The sequence below is a fragment of the Trichoderma harzianum genome, assembly GCF_003025095.1.
Source record: "Trichoderma harzianum CBS 226.95 unplaced genomic scaffold M431scaffold_5, whole genome shotgun sequence".
Taxonomy (NCBI): domain Eukaryota; kingdom Fungi; phylum Ascomycota; class Sordariomycetes; order Hypocreales; family Hypocreaceae; genus Trichoderma; species Trichoderma harzianum.
The window spans coordinates 1624905-1639848 of NW_020209253.1; the positions used below are offsets into that span (position 1 = coordinate 1624905).

The 14944-nt window shown below is 51.0% G+C and overlaps 3 protein-coding genes across 3 annotated transcripts; 2 read left to right on the top strand and 1 right to left on the bottom strand.

The window, feature by feature from the left end:
• Positions 1-7865: 7865 nt before the first annotated feature.
• On the top strand, positions 7866-8682 carry M431DRAFT_481328 (hypothetical protein; the record flags this gene model as incomplete). Its single annotated transcript, XM_024915949.1, has 2 exons — positions 7866-8071; positions 8304-8682. 2 exons carry the CDS (start codon positions 7866-7868, stop codon positions 8680-8682), a joined length of 585 nt encoding a protein of 194 aa, XP_024775523.1.
• A 1600-nt stretch (positions 8683-10282) lies between these two features.
• Positions 10283-11860, top strand: M431DRAFT_494290 (hypothetical protein; the record flags this gene model as incomplete). Its single annotated transcript, XM_024917234.1, has 3 exons — positions 10283-10358; positions 10617-10775; positions 10857-11860. 3 exons carry the CDS (start codon positions 10283-10285, stop codon positions 11858-11860), a joined length of 1239 nt encoding a protein of 412 aa, XP_024775524.1.
• A 2296-nt stretch (positions 11861-14156) lies between these two features.
• On the bottom strand, positions 14157-14906 carry M431DRAFT_410477 (hypothetical protein). The gene has a single exon (XM_024914938.1). It carries the CDS (start codon positions 14683-14685, stop codon positions 14275-14277), a length of 411 nt encoding a protein of 136 aa, XP_024775525.1. The 5' UTR covers positions 14686-14906; the 3' UTR covers positions 14157-14274.
• Between the last annotated feature and the right edge of the window lie 38 nt (positions 14907-14944).

A 14944-nucleotide genomic window follows, 5' to 3' on the forward strand; every position in this document is an offset into this window, starting at 1 on the left:
TAAACATCTGTTTCATTATTCCCTCAACTCCGGTCGTATATATTCTATTATGAACACGACCAAGCTTCAAAACTCTACCAACAATAATGCGACAAGACACTGTCCATTTCCCACCAGTCTCTGATCCTTATGAGATGGCTTGTTTGTACTTCACTCGAGTACTACCTTAGGTAATAAAGTGGGCATCTACGAGACATGTCTCTGCCTGATGAGAGACATCTTATAACAGGAGCTTCTCAAACATCTGCTATTGGTTCACGTTGCGTAGATATGACATTAATTGCTGCAGCCTTGAAACATATCAAGCAAGAAACTGAGTTCACTTGCTGATGTGGCAGTTTGTGCAACCGTCTTGCCACTTCCAGGGTATAACGATTTGCAAGCAGATCCATCAGCAACAGCCATTGGCCATGCGTTGTAATGATGTGGCGAGGAGTCGTAATGCAGGCAAACTGTAAAATTGCAGTTTGGTCTTCATCCACATTCGCAATGGCCCTCATATCTGATGCAGCTATTGTTGACACATCTCTCATATACATTACTATATGTTTTCTGCGTAATGAAACTACAGGAAACGCCGTCTATTATCCGAAACACTACTCCTATATCTTGGGGTGCTGATATATATGCTCAGGCAGACTGGCAGACTTATAAAGATTATTGCATCTGGAAGTGAAATATGCCATGAATGCTTGTTCATAATTAAGCATAAATGGTGATTCAGATGGTTGTCTCATGTCAAAGTATAGAGCAACAATCCATCATGGGGCTTGAGGCTTCTCCTAACACGAGACGTCCTCGTTCCTAACACCAGAGGTCCTCGTCTCTAACACTATAGATCCTCCACCCTAACATTATAGATCCTTGTCCAATGCTTTCGCGGCAAGGCTTGAGGAAACTACGACCCACGCCAGGGTATACGGGCAAGACCTAGTCAATGACTACTAATTTAGCGAAACAATGGGAGCAATTTTTGGATAAAGGCCGAGAGAACAATGTGGATGCATCTGCTGAAACGCCATCAGAATAAGTTAGCCCGATCGATGGACAATGATATTATATTATCACTAGCATGGGTCTCAATTCATATAATTGTTTATATGGATTCCCTTGGTGAGTACGGATCTGCGCCAAGATGGCGGGTCTGATGTTGAATGAGTGGGTTGATAACGCTGACGCCCGTATGTCAAAATCGTAGTGATATTATTTGAACATGGTCAAGCATCAAGAGGGGTTAGTCAATGATTGTGTTAACTTGACGCTTTCTTAAAATGAACTGAAACCGTCTATCTTTTTATGAACATGAAAGTTTCTGATGAGTACTTATAAGAGAGGTCCGATCTTACTGCCTTTTCCAATCGTAAACACAAACCTGAGGACTTTGCTATACCAGACTCCAATCACCAAGCTAGACGTACGGGTACTACTACAGTCGATACTTGACATGCGGTATGTTCTTCCAGATCTATACCTACTATACCTGTAGTGTCCGCTAGGTTACTCAGGCTACCAGACCACTGACGATCCCTAAATAAAGGGTTGCGTCAAATACGGTACACCGAATGCGAAACATCTGTCTAGGCGTGCGATTTGACTATTAAATCTTGAGTCTATCAATAATATAGTGCTCGTCATACATAAAGTTGACTCTGTCAATTCCTCTATGTATGACGAGGTCGAAAGCAGAGAATCCTGGCGCCACATGAACCAAAGGTCTATGAGTTTGCTTTGGATACGGCTATGTTACTTACATATCTGCAGCAGCTGAGTGATCTGCTCTAGAAACCATTCATTTCTTGACAAAGTAGTGGTTGGTTTACGCAATGGCGTACGATATGGTGCGTATGACAAAGCGTTCACTTCTAAAACGTCGCCGCCGTTTCACATTTTGTAGACATAGGAAGAAAATCATACAGAAATAATTCCTGGAAACATAATTTGGATGTACATTTGATAATGAAATGCATATATGTTATTTTCATGAGTGTTATGGACAAGCAGATCAGCAGTCTATTGCTTGACGTGTCCTTCAACGACTAGTTATCAATAGCTCACGGAACCAAACTTCTTACAATCGACTATTGTCTTGAAATAATATTAAGCATGTTATATATCCATTTAATAATTATCATCTTGGTTATCATCTTGGAGAGGGAGTTTGATATACTACACTCATACTCGTCGTTGCTATTGTGTGTCCTCCCCCTTCATTCACCAATGTTTGTTCATTTCAATAGTATTCTTATCGTTAGGCGAAATAGACTAATAAAGGCAGAATATACAACAGATAGCAGGTTAACATCCTTCAAGACATGTATCGATTAGTCCATGACCCTAGCTTCTTCACCCCCCTTTCCAACGACTCTATCTATGCTCCCTTCATTTCAAGCAGACAATGATTACATAGTTCAAAGTAATCAATTTCTTCATGATTGCAAAATATTGATTACCTCGGTTATTGATAGCCGATAAGCCGAATGAATAGCTTCAACAAGGATATGTATCACAAATACTTTCACCGCGCTTTTTTTTTTTTTATCTCTTTACGCAGTCGGTGTGGCCGTGGTTATAAAAACCGTATTAGCGGTCAGATGGAATCAAAAAGGAGAGAAAAAGGTAGCTATGACATCATGGCAGGAAAAGCTGCAATTGAGTTTAACCATGCGATTATAGTCTACGGCACTCACCACAGATCCAGGTTTTAATTGCCGAGGATAGCAGTTTGTACGATTCATGATCTTGAAACGAGTCAGAAGAGGAGTGTGCAGACGAGATCTGCCCGTACGTGTACTCGTACTGGTACGACGTATCCGGGGATGTTTAAACCAATAGACTGGGGCCGCCCTATCCGCGCTGGGAGATGACCCTTTTTTGTTTACAATACGTACAAGTTACGAGATGAAATGTTTCTACAGCTGATTCCCGGCCTGTCTTTGATGTACAAAACGACATCTCCAAGCCGGGTGCCCAGCAACGAGCTAAATTGATCTATGCCAGTGCGAAAACATCTAGGTCAATGGGAGATGAACGGAGATGTCGATAGACGAAGCTATAAAAGCAACGTCATATCTGGCAAAACAAAACAAAACAAAACTAGATAAAGTCACAACTGCATCAGAATGAGCGGTGTCACCATGTCACCAGAGGAACCTGTTATCGAACTCGAGTCAGAGTTCTTAGCAAAAGGTAAGCCGATGGCAAACGGCCGATCAATCGCGGTGAGGCCGGTGCATGTTCGGAATGTCGTTTTGTTCGGCTCTCGAATCCGAAGATATCTTACCGAAGCCGCCGGAATAGGTGGCTACCTCACCGTGTCAAAAACAGTGGCTCCTGGGGCATTACCCGCCATAGCCTTTTGACAAGTTTGTGCGCGGGCGGTAGTGGCTTTTTGAATGCCAAAAATCACATCCCAGCTTCATGGTAAGATGGCAGAGGGAAAAGTTTTCAGCCCGAGACGTGAAGCCAAACCCCCTCTTCTTACGCGCGCTGGACGGGAAGGATGACCAGCGTTAGAGCATAATCGAGGTAGTGAGGGAACGTCATAGTGCAGTCGGACGCAGCACCGAGTTATCGAGAAAGTAGGTGTGTGTGCGCGTGTGTGTGTGTGGGAGGAAAGAAAACTCGGCAGCCTGATGGAAGAGAAAAAAAGAGACCGGCTTTTAACTGACTGGCTGAAGGTCGGGCAGCGCGCTTAGAAGGCGGGGCAGATGGGGATTTTTGGGTGAAATTTTTGTGATCCGATATCGAGCCCACCGGCCCAATCACACGGACGGGATAAACGGAGGGCAAAGGGCATGGCAATTGACACATGTAATTAATTAACCGTTGGCGACAAATCGGCAGTCAATCAATCAAATCAATCAATCACTCGATCGTCAAGCAAGCAAGCAGTGCATCCATCCATTCGCCAGTCACTCTCTCCACAAAAATCGAAGGCGTTCGCGTGCCATTTCCCGAGTTGCGCATTTGGATAGGCCGGTAGTATATCAGAAGTTGGGTATGAATGAGGGCGCACGCTTCCAATTATATGAGCACGAGGCTCGTCGAGCGGGCGCGCAAAGGGCGGCGCATGCTGAAAATGAAGATACACTCCGGACCGAAGGGACGCGACTAAGATAGCCCAGCCCGTGGCGCTTCTTCAACGACGATTATTGCTGCATGGGGCTGCAGCTCGCACACACTTTACCTACATACTTAGGCCTAACATGCCTCGCACATTGCCTACATTGCACACATTCATCAGCTCGTTTCTCCGGGCGATGCCGATCGTGTCGGGCCGCAATTGCGGCGCGCCCAATTTGTCTGTAGATCTTGTCGGCGGTCTTCAGCTCAGCTCCCAACGCAAAGCCAAACTGCCTGGCGATGGCTTCGTCGGCATTCGTTCCTCTTCGCTCTTTCGGTGTGGGAGACGAGCAAAAGACGGCGAGGGGTGTGCTTTCTCGCTTCCCTAGACATGTGCGCAGCACGTTGGACACAGCGACGGCCGACCTGTCGCAGAAGTGACGAAGGCCAAGTTTTAGCTTGCTGGGCTCGATGCCCTCGCCGACGTCCAATGAGCAGAGGGCGTTTGGTGTAGTTCTAGAAGATCAACTATTTCGAGATCCGGTTTGGCGCTTGTGATTCCTAGGTCGTCTCTGCCAATCATGGCGCGTCTGCGATTCCGATCCATTTTCGGTCGACCTGAAGACAGTGCGAACGCCACGCATCCAACTCGCCTCATCCATCCCCCCAACTTTGGCTCCGTGGGCTCTTGATCTGGAGGCAACGTTGGGTGGAGAGGCTGGGCTGGGCTCGTCCATGACTAACCTCAAATTGCATCATATCCCAGCCGCACGCGACGGGACAATGCGTGTGTGAGTGAGCATGAGAGAACGAGTAAGACATGTCTGATCCGCGAGCTGAATGGACCGCAAAGTGTCGATGAGATAGGCCTAGAAATCGGGGCTATTGCTCCCTACGACCTTTCCAGGCGCCAGGTGGGTGTCACGAGCTTTTGATACGGTCAGATTGAGGCGCAGGTTGTGTACGAGCACAGCAAGCACAGGTATGGATGTTTATACCGTATCGCACGTGTAGCTGTGCGTGCGTGCTCATCACACTGCAAAAGGAGCCTGCAGTCTCATCTCCTGGCTCGGTGCTACTACCCGACTCATCTTGCCGCGAGCGAAGACGAAGACGACCTCACCCGGGCTGTTATGCAGCAGATATACGTGCTCCGTACAGACGGGGAGCAGTAGCACCAGGTACAGATGCCTTGATGCCCTGCAAAGCACCGTATTAGTGTCAAACATTCGACATTTGATCATACATGTGCCTGTAATTCCCCCTTGAGCCGCCGCGTCGGGGACCATCCCCATTATGCAGCTGGGCCTGGGACAATCAGATTCGATGCGCGGTCATCGCAATTTCTGCTGCAGAAGCGTCTCAATACGGACGCAACACGGTGGTATTGGTTGAATGGATGGACGAGGTCTCGGTCCAGACCACCCCTAACACGCTGCAACAAAAAGCCCACCTCGATGGTGGCAGCCAATCGTACAGGCATGGCTGGCGCCGATCCTCTTTTAATAGCTCCTGGTTCGAAAGGGAAGCTAGGACAAGTCATTTGTTTGGGAAATCAACCCAGTGCCAGTGCCTAGCCGTCAGCCATTTGACGAGTCAGATACACCTACTGTGTTCCCCACGTAAACCCCCCATGCCCATTCCCTTCATCGCGATTTATCGGCCTAATGGTGCTGCTACCATCCACAGAACTAATCTCGACTTGTACGCTTTGCACTGATCTTACACTAAGGTGATGGAGTCGCCTATTAATACTACCTACCTAGTACTCTTCGCTGCAGCCCTTGGTCTGGAGTAGCTAACTGCACATGTACAAGCACGAGGACTCGTTGATATTGTGGTGGAGAGAGAGCACCACATGCCAAGACAAATTCCAGTACTGTGACCGTGGTCGAAACGGAAGGCCTTTCTTTGGAAGTGGAAGTGTTATGGATTCTATCCGGCACAAGTGTGAGCATGTGCAGCATCGTCCATGGGCAGAAGAGCACGAGCAATTACGTCACTAGGGGTCTGCTTTCACACGCCCCTGAATTCACCTCCGCGGAGCAAAGACATCGCCATGCAATGCGCAAAGGGCTGTTGGCCGTTCAATTTCGCAGGATTGACTTTTACGAGCTCTAGGCCTTGTAGCGATGGGCCGAATGCCAATAGGTGGCCTGCAGGCTGTTCTGATACAAATCCTCGTAATGCACAGACATGAATAGTGCTGGCACAAGTCACATTGCTGCTGCCTTGAAGGGTTCCATTTACAATTTGGTGCAGCTCTACCAACCGCCAAGGTGAGTACGGCATGTATGTTGTCAGCCAACTGGATACAGGACATACAGGACAAGCGTCCCTTACACCTGCAGGAAGGGATTGCTCGGCCATGTCATTACCGAACGCTCTCTTCGTTGCAACTGTACCGTACATTTTGCCTGCAGCCCCCCGTGGTCGCACAAGGTGAAATAAGGTACTGACAGCCTCATCAGCTAAGGGGATGGAAGCAGCAGAAGCGCATCACGCACTAGTCAGTCGCCTCTGGAATTGCTCAATCCTTTCCTCGGTACCGAATGCCAGCCAATATGCAATGGTACAGTGCATTTCATTACGGCGTATCAGCTTATCTGCACCATCCCTGTACTAATCAAGGTGACAAAGCCCCCGTCGTGACGAAAAGTACCACAGGCACGGACCGAGTACCGTTCCCAAAGACGCAGATGACGGTGGAGAACGCCTCAAAGGGGTGGCCAGGCACAAGAAACCAGCAGCGAGTCTTCTGGCACGGCCAAGCACATTCTATCATGGCTATCCCGTACGCAGTATCCCGCACTCAGTTTCGCCATGTCCTTTGCCCGCATGTTGACCAATATGTCAGATCGTAACCGACGTTGCTACCAGCCGCTTGCACAAACGCAGCTTGGCATGACAGGCAGTGCAGACGAGAGGAAGCGGCTGGGCGGCGATCAAAGGGCCGCGTGCTTCGTATCGAGGGGAGCAGGCGTGACTCGAAGACGACCAGACAGAGTCTGAGAGACAGACAGACACACTGAATGAGAGAGAGAGAGAGAGAGAGAGAGCGATCGGTTGCCCGGCCACCCCAGCCTGGCTAACAAAACATCATACCTTACCTATCACATCCGCGGAATACCAAAAAGGACACAAACCAATAATAACTGACATCGAGCTACAGCATGGTACATACGGTACGGTACGGTTCGGATGCAAGAATCGAACAGGGCATCATTCTTCAGGGTCTTGCTTGGGCCAGAGCATATCCGGAAAATTTCCCCAGGGATCATCGGCCAGAGGCTATCAAACGCCAAACGGGTCCCCACACCACGGAGCATAACGGCTGTTGGGATTGGGTTTTTTCATGCCGCGAATAGCGAGGACATGATCGGTGGAGAGGGTCAACTGCACGAAATTGTTTAGTTGAAGGCCGTGGCAGGGCGGGCGAATGGCGCAATGCGCTTCGAGTCCTGCTAGCTAGGCTTTGAAGAGGTTGTGCCCGTCGAGCGCCAAGGCCAAGGTCTACCGCAGGCGCTTCTCGATACGGGACCGGCTGGGGCTCGAAAGAGGACAAGACGCCGCGGGATCTGAGCCTGTAGCGTACGGAGCACTACTTTTGTTCTCCGTACTTGCATTGTACGGATATCAGAACTGGGGACGGAGCAATGCGTCCATGTCCGTATCGTTGGAGTCCCAACTGGGCTGTATTAAGTCGGCAGTCGGTGCGAAATCCTGTGAGCTCGGCCGAAAGCTGTGCTGTACGAGTACTGTACAGTACTGTACAATAATGGCATGGCACCTTACATGTAATAATGCGTGAGACATGGGTACAATCACAATCTACAGCAGAAATCACCCAACGGCAGTTTGTTGTTGGTGTTGCGTTGATGACGGCTAGAACGTGCAGTGCATTACCCATAGGTGAGGTAGGCAGGCAGCAGAAATTGCCCCAGAGTGCCGCCGATGGCCGTCCCCCGGGTACCAGTGGTACCAGTACCTACCTTAAGCGGGCATACAGGTACCTACAGCACCTGCTTTGTGCTAAGGCACCTTGCCTCGATGGATGCAGGTACCAAGCGCTTCGTACCCCCGACTAGCTGGCTGTCATTGCCCCCCTCTCTCGCGCATCCATCCATCGCATCTTGAAGAAGAGAGCGAGAGAACAAGACGGACGAGACGGTGGGCGATTGGGATTGAGCTTCCCGGGCTGCTCCTCCACGCTCGGTCGCGCACGCTGGCCCAAATGGCAGACGAACGGGATTCTACGGCTTCGGGCGCATCCCACTCATGCGACCATGGACGGCTGCACACCATCACGACGACGCATTACCACTACAGCTAACCACCTTCGCCCTGTGCGCCACGCATCTGGAGCCCCGTGTATCATTTTGCACTTTCGCTCGAGCGGAGCCGCCGCAAGCCTGCAGGATCCGACCTGGCACTGTACGGTACAAGCACTGCGCTGCGAAACTGAGTGCTTCTATGCTTGTCTGCATCGGCGTCCCACGCGCCTTGGGCTGGAAGAGGCATGGCGGCGTCGAACCTGGGACATGGGGCTCAGAGAGCCCGGGAAGCTCCCTTGTCGACAGGTCGAGTCGAGTCGCACCCCCGGCCCCAAGCAAGCTGTGACAACCGTCATTGTGCCAACCCACCGTCGGCCAGTGTTTGATTCAGGATGCTGTTTTGATGGAAATTCGGGGCCAAGCACGAGCCAGAAACTGAGCTGACTGGCAGCAAGGCGATTGAACCAAGACAAGAGAGGCTCGTTCCGTGCTCCGTAGGCCCTACTCGTTCCATGGTTGCATGCTGTCCAATACATAGGACCTACATATATACGGAAACACTGCCCTCTCGACGGGCTGACGATCTTGCTCCCGCTTTTTTATTTTCTCTCTTGCTCCTGCCCGTTCATCGTCTTACACGCATCAGACAGAGATCCAAGAATAAACCAGCGGTCCTGAGCTGAGCTGAGCCCGTCCTGTCCGCGGCGACGTTGGTTGGGCGCCTCCTTTGCCTCCTTGCATCTTTTCATCTCTTGTCTCATCTCTCGATCCTTGACCTTGACTTCTTCAACTCTTATTTCTTGATTCCGATTCCTTATTCTCGGCATCAGTGTCTCTGTCTCTGTCATCAATCACCATCTACTACCTAACTCGGGCAACATTCTTCAGCAGTCGTGCTATCCTCATCTGCCGTCATTGCCCCCCCTCCGCTGCTACCACCATTTCTCACGTTACCACGGCTATTGTTACCCGCGTGCGCGCACAGCAGAACGTGTCTGGCTGGATCCGCCTACTGCTGCAGGTTGACGACACTGAGCAGACCCCGGCTGACCTGGCTAATTCGACCTTGGGTACCAGCTTTCTGAGCTAGTGGCTTCGCAGAGCTGGCGCCAAACTCGCTTGCCCTTCCGCAGCTGTACCTGTACGGACACACGGCAGACACGGGAGCAGCACCTCTTGGACGGTTACCGTCTGCCGCCACTCGATTCCGGCTCACCACTTTTTAATCAAATATTAAAGCATTGGCGCTGCCGCAGACGCAACCCCTGTATTCGACCAGTTCAGTTCAGGTTGCTATCTAACTCAGGTATCTGCCCACTTTTGACCACTCGAACTCTCAGCTGTGCACCCAAGACAAGACTCGATCACTTTGTACTTGCACTTGTACTCGCACTTAGACCCTGCAGCGCGGCATCCAAGTACAGCTACCTCGAGGTTGCAAAGCAACGCGGAGAATTGCTTGCACACATTACCCACCTCCCCTCCCATTTCTCTCTCGTCACTCTCCTCTTTCTCTCTCTCCTCTCTTGTCTTGTCTCGTCTCTCTCTCTCATCTGCCGGCACCGCGTCTGTCTGCCAAGGTTCCCGTTCACTTCAGCTCTGCAACACAAGTCTTCAACCTGGGCGGGTTTGGCATTCCCCTTTCTAGCTACTGATGCGCCTGTAGCGCATGCAACTGTGCATCAGTTCCCACTCTGCCTACTAGTAGCTACAGACACCCCCCAGGTTCGGCGGAATAGCGCAGACGCACACGCACACAAAATTGCTTCGGCCCTGTTTGCTCGACCCAACTTGGCCCTGCCCTTTTCCCCGTGCCCCGAGCCGCCGATCCAGAGCCGAACACCAGCCCGCCAGCGACCTTTAAACTCTTCTTCTAATCCATCACTTTTGAACCGCAACCCGCCCGTTGTCCTCACTAGAACCGCAGTTCCACAGCCTCATCCATGATGATAATTGACGGCGAGAAGTTTGCCTGTGAGGCTTGCGTGCGCGGCCACCGCGTCAGCAACTGTCAACATTCAGGTGAGTCGCCCGCATATAACCCAGTCAAAGTGGTTTTCTGCCCCGCGGCCGGCATTCTCCCCTCCATCTCCAAAAAATACTATGGTGTCCTGGTCTTGAATTGGCTTTTTTGGTCCGTGTCGGCCTCGAAGCTGCCAGTCGGCGGAGGCTATACGGCCAAAAACTCTATCAAGGCTTGTGCCACCATGGGCAACGCAATCACAGAAGAAGACGAAAAGACTTGTCGCAAAAGTCAATTGCTGACTGACAGCCCTGCAGGTCGTCCTCTTCAACACATTAACAAGAAGGGCCGTCCCGTCTCGCAATGTGCGCACTGTCGCTCGCAGCGCAAGTCCCGGTCCGCTCACATCAAGTGCGATTGCGGCGAGAAGACGAGCAAGTGCGTGCACCTGCAACCGCCCGTGGACGGACACCTTGGTGAGTTTTACAGTTTTACAGAATACGAGGCTGCGTGTCCTCCACAAGCTCCCGGTTCTAATCTGTCATCCTGTCATGCAGAGACGTGCTGCTGCAACCATGGCGGACGATGCACCTGCGCCGGAAAGAAGGACGTGGCACTGGACACCGTGCCGGAGTCCGATTCGGAGGGCGAAATGCAAAAGGCAGCCACCCTGCCTCCTCGACCAGTTCCAAGACGGCGACGGGCCAACACGATTCACTCGTCCGACATTGGCATGACCTTTGACCAGCACGGCCACCACAAGCCGGCCAAGCACAACCGTGCCTCACAAAAGTGCGGGCCGTATCAGCTCAACAGGGTCAACTCGGCCGCCAGCACCGGAAGCCTTGGCACCAGCACCGACAACCTGCTCTATCAAGCACAGAACGAGGGCCACGCGTCGTTGCAGCACAGCTTCCTCGCTCGGGAACAGCGCCTGGTCAAGTCGGAGGCGACTTCCCCTCTCATGTCTGCCTCCACCTTTTCGCAGCTGAACGGCAACCTGCCTCCACTCGATCTTTCCGGCATTTCAAACTACTCTACCTATGCCGGCAGCACCAGCTTTGACCTGTTTTCCAGCGGCCTTCCAGATGGCGACGGGCCCATCATGAGCGCGAGCCTGGCCCAGTCAGTTGATTGGAGCCACCTCGACCTGAGGGAAGCAAACGGCGAAAGTTTCACCCCCTCGAGCTACAGCCAGGCCGGCACGCAGTTCACCGGCCAGCTCGATTTCGGTAGCGGCTCCGAGCAGCTGCCCAACCTGGCCGGCACAAGGTCCACGTCCGGCGACGTCTCTGAAGTGGAAGACTTCATGCCCGGCGGCGAGGGCGACTTTGAAGGATTTGCCACCAGCAGTAGCTTCCTCCGACCAAACGTCGACCTCACCAGTCTTGATTACAGCCTCTTCGACAAGACCGACAACCAGGCTCTCACCGGCGACTTTTCCACGGTCGAGGACGACCCCGCCTTCTACATTCCCAACTACAGTGGCAACGTCGCTGCGGTAGAGGAGAACACCGACACCCTCGGCGCTGGCTCATTAGGTGGCTACTGGGAAATGTGATGACATTTCGGGCTTTTACTTTCTATTTGGGAATACATTTCCCCCCCTTTATTGTTTGGTCTTTTGATTTATTTATGTTTTACCTGGCGCACAGAATACCCCAATGGTGGTTGGCATCTTGAACGCGTTAACGACAGAGGCGTTGGGAACCCGCTATATACAACGACACAAAAAAAAGGGCATTTATGGTCTGGAGGGCGTACACCTGATTCATTCGGTCGGCTATACTTGAGCGACACTTTTTTTGCGAGCATCCAAATTTCCTTGTTTCGCTTCTTTTGGGATCGAGGTGGCTGGCTTGGCTCAGATTAGGCTGCTCCGGAACAGCGCCTACGCCTACGACTCAACTCGAGCCAGCCTCTCTTTCCTTCACCCTTTTTTTTCCCGTCCGCTGAAACACCGGCCCTGCGGGTTAGGAAACAAGCGGACACCTTTTTTTTCCTCGTCTCTAGAAATCATACAATGGGGCACGGGCTACAATTTGTGGGGTGGGGACCAGGGGCAACTTAGGAGGGGGGAAACGTGGGCAATGAAGGTGGGACAAGGCTTCGGTGTCTGGGGTTTTGATCGGTGCGTCGCTGGGCTGTTTTTTCTCTCTTTTACTTGCTTGATGACGCTGGATCTGCGTTGTTGGGTGGAGGGTCCCATGCGTCTGCTACCTGATTTTTCTTTTGGATCTTTTCTCACTGGCCTTAGCCGGCCCAATGGCTTGCTTGGCTTTACGAGGACATGATGATGGCTTTTTCTCTTTCTTGCTGCAAGCCCGCACTTGGCGGAGCATTGTTCAGAGTCGCTGCACATATTACAGTTTTATGGGACAGATAGACCGTTGTTTATTCTCGGGACGACCTAATAGGGGTCGCGCCTTGAATTCTTTTTTTTTTATATCCTTTTTGATCATTTGAATCATGTCATGTTTCAGTATATAGACTCTGCGCGCAACAATAGAAAGCAGCGACTTTGATCTAAAACAGCAACTTCTGGGAGTCTCACCTACAGCACAGACAACGCCACCGAGGCAGGGCATTTTACGGCCCCAACGGCTATGTAAATTGGTGGTAATTGGTAGGTTGCCTGGCAGATGCCGGTCGTCTTGGCCGGGAGACCGCTTGGGGCATTACCTAACGGGCGTGCGAGGCGTGCGAGGCGACCAACACTGTATTGGCAGTCGATTGTTCCAGAGCCTCCGGAGACTGTATTTTAGAGAGTGAAGATTTTTTCTTTCTTTTTCTCACTAGACTAACGGGATAAGCTATCGGTGTAGTTGGTGTTAGGTTCAGGTACGGCAAGAATGTGTGGCTACGTGCTTCAGGAACCAAGTACTCCGTATGAATTAAAACAGACGAAAAGGCCCAGCAAACTACCTATAGTAGGTAAGGTTCTAGTACCTGTAACGTTTGGAAAGCTCTGGGGACAAGGCGTGCTACGTGCTTTGCTAGGACGGTATGGAACAGTTTTAAGGTCGAGGTACCCGCCACTGCACTAACGCCGCTGTCCAAAGTTCTCCATCTTGTTTCTGCTCGATGTCACTGGAGAAAAGAGAAAAAGCCAAGGTGGATTCTGCCAGAAAAGTCCACAAAAAAAGAAAAGAGGAACGGGGAGATCCAATGAGAGGAGGGCCGGGAAAAGGAAACCGAAACGAAAGTAATCCATCCCACTGAAAAGCTTTGGGCCACAGAGATCGGGGATGGGGGATTGAGAGGACGCGGCCGCCGTGCGAAACGGATGACGGACACAGGACATAGGCGGAATACGCAGATGGTTTGGATTTGCGCCCTCCTCTACCAAGTATTGTCCTATGTCATCCCATCTTTTTATCCTTAGGTGAGAGGGGTAGGAAACGGAGGAAAGGCAAAATGGGCAGATAATACTTAGCTGTAATAGGTTCGAGATACTGTATGTACATGCCGACATTCTTTCTGGGGGAGGGGAGAAATGGAGGGGGAGGAAAGATAATACTCCGGAATGTTAGGCTTTGCATATTACAGGGCGAAAAGAGCAGTGAGAGCAGAGGCCTAGGCCAGTCTGTGACATGCAGGAATTGGCTGATCTTGGCGTGGGAGACTGGACTGGGCTTGGTACATACAGTATGTACTCGTACAACTTACCAATTGAAGCGTTTTTTGGCTGCTAAGTTGATAGGTTGGTTTGGTTGGCTCACTGTATGTACGTGGGGTTTTTTTTTTTTTTTTTTTTTTTTTTCAGTTCGTTCGTATTGGAATAGAGCCGGATAGGCCAAATTGATACCGTGGCAATCAAAAGGCAAAAAAGGCTATTGATAGAGAGGAGGGGAGGGGGGTGATGCATTCACTCGCCGCCCTTTTTCGGTGTGCATTGTTGTTTGTGCTCTGTTCGTTTCCTTTGGCGCCCTCTCCGGGGGTTGGGGCAGATGGGAGAGCGGAAAGGGCCGGCGATCACCTCATGGGGGTGGCCAAGGGAATGTTTCGGGACAAGAAAACAGGAACAGCTTCAATTCGCTCTTGACGGCGGCTGTTGTTGGGCCATTTGGTACGGGCTTCTATTGGCTGGGTTAGAGTCCAGCCGCACACACACAGGACGCAGGGTCTAGCGGCAAAAAGAAAGAACAATTGTTTGAAGTAAAGAGGACGTTCGCTAAAAAGAAAATCCTGATTTTCATTTTGCTTGCCAGGGTAAAAAGCGAGCTCGGGTAATGTCAAACATGCAATCAAAAAAAAAAAAAAAAAGGTGGCACGGCAGAAGGATCCATACGCTGGACAGTAACTACTAGGCCTAGTACACAGATCCTCCCCATGGGACCATCTCAGCCTCACCGATCGACCTAATGCGCAGGGATTTGTTTTCATTACTCTTCGTCTGCCTAGTATAGCATCTACGCAGACAGCTTGACAACGTCCCGGCAGTGCCCATTAGCTAGCATCCTATCCTGCATCTAACGAGTAGTGTGTGGTCGTTCCGTGTATGCCTTTTGGTCAATCCAAGAGCAAGTCGACCAGTCATATCACCCTGTCATCAAGCCACAGGCTTTTGACACCATGGCTGCAGCACCAGGGCTGCTCTCCACCGCCATGTTCTCGCAGTATCATACCACATGCAAAACAGACA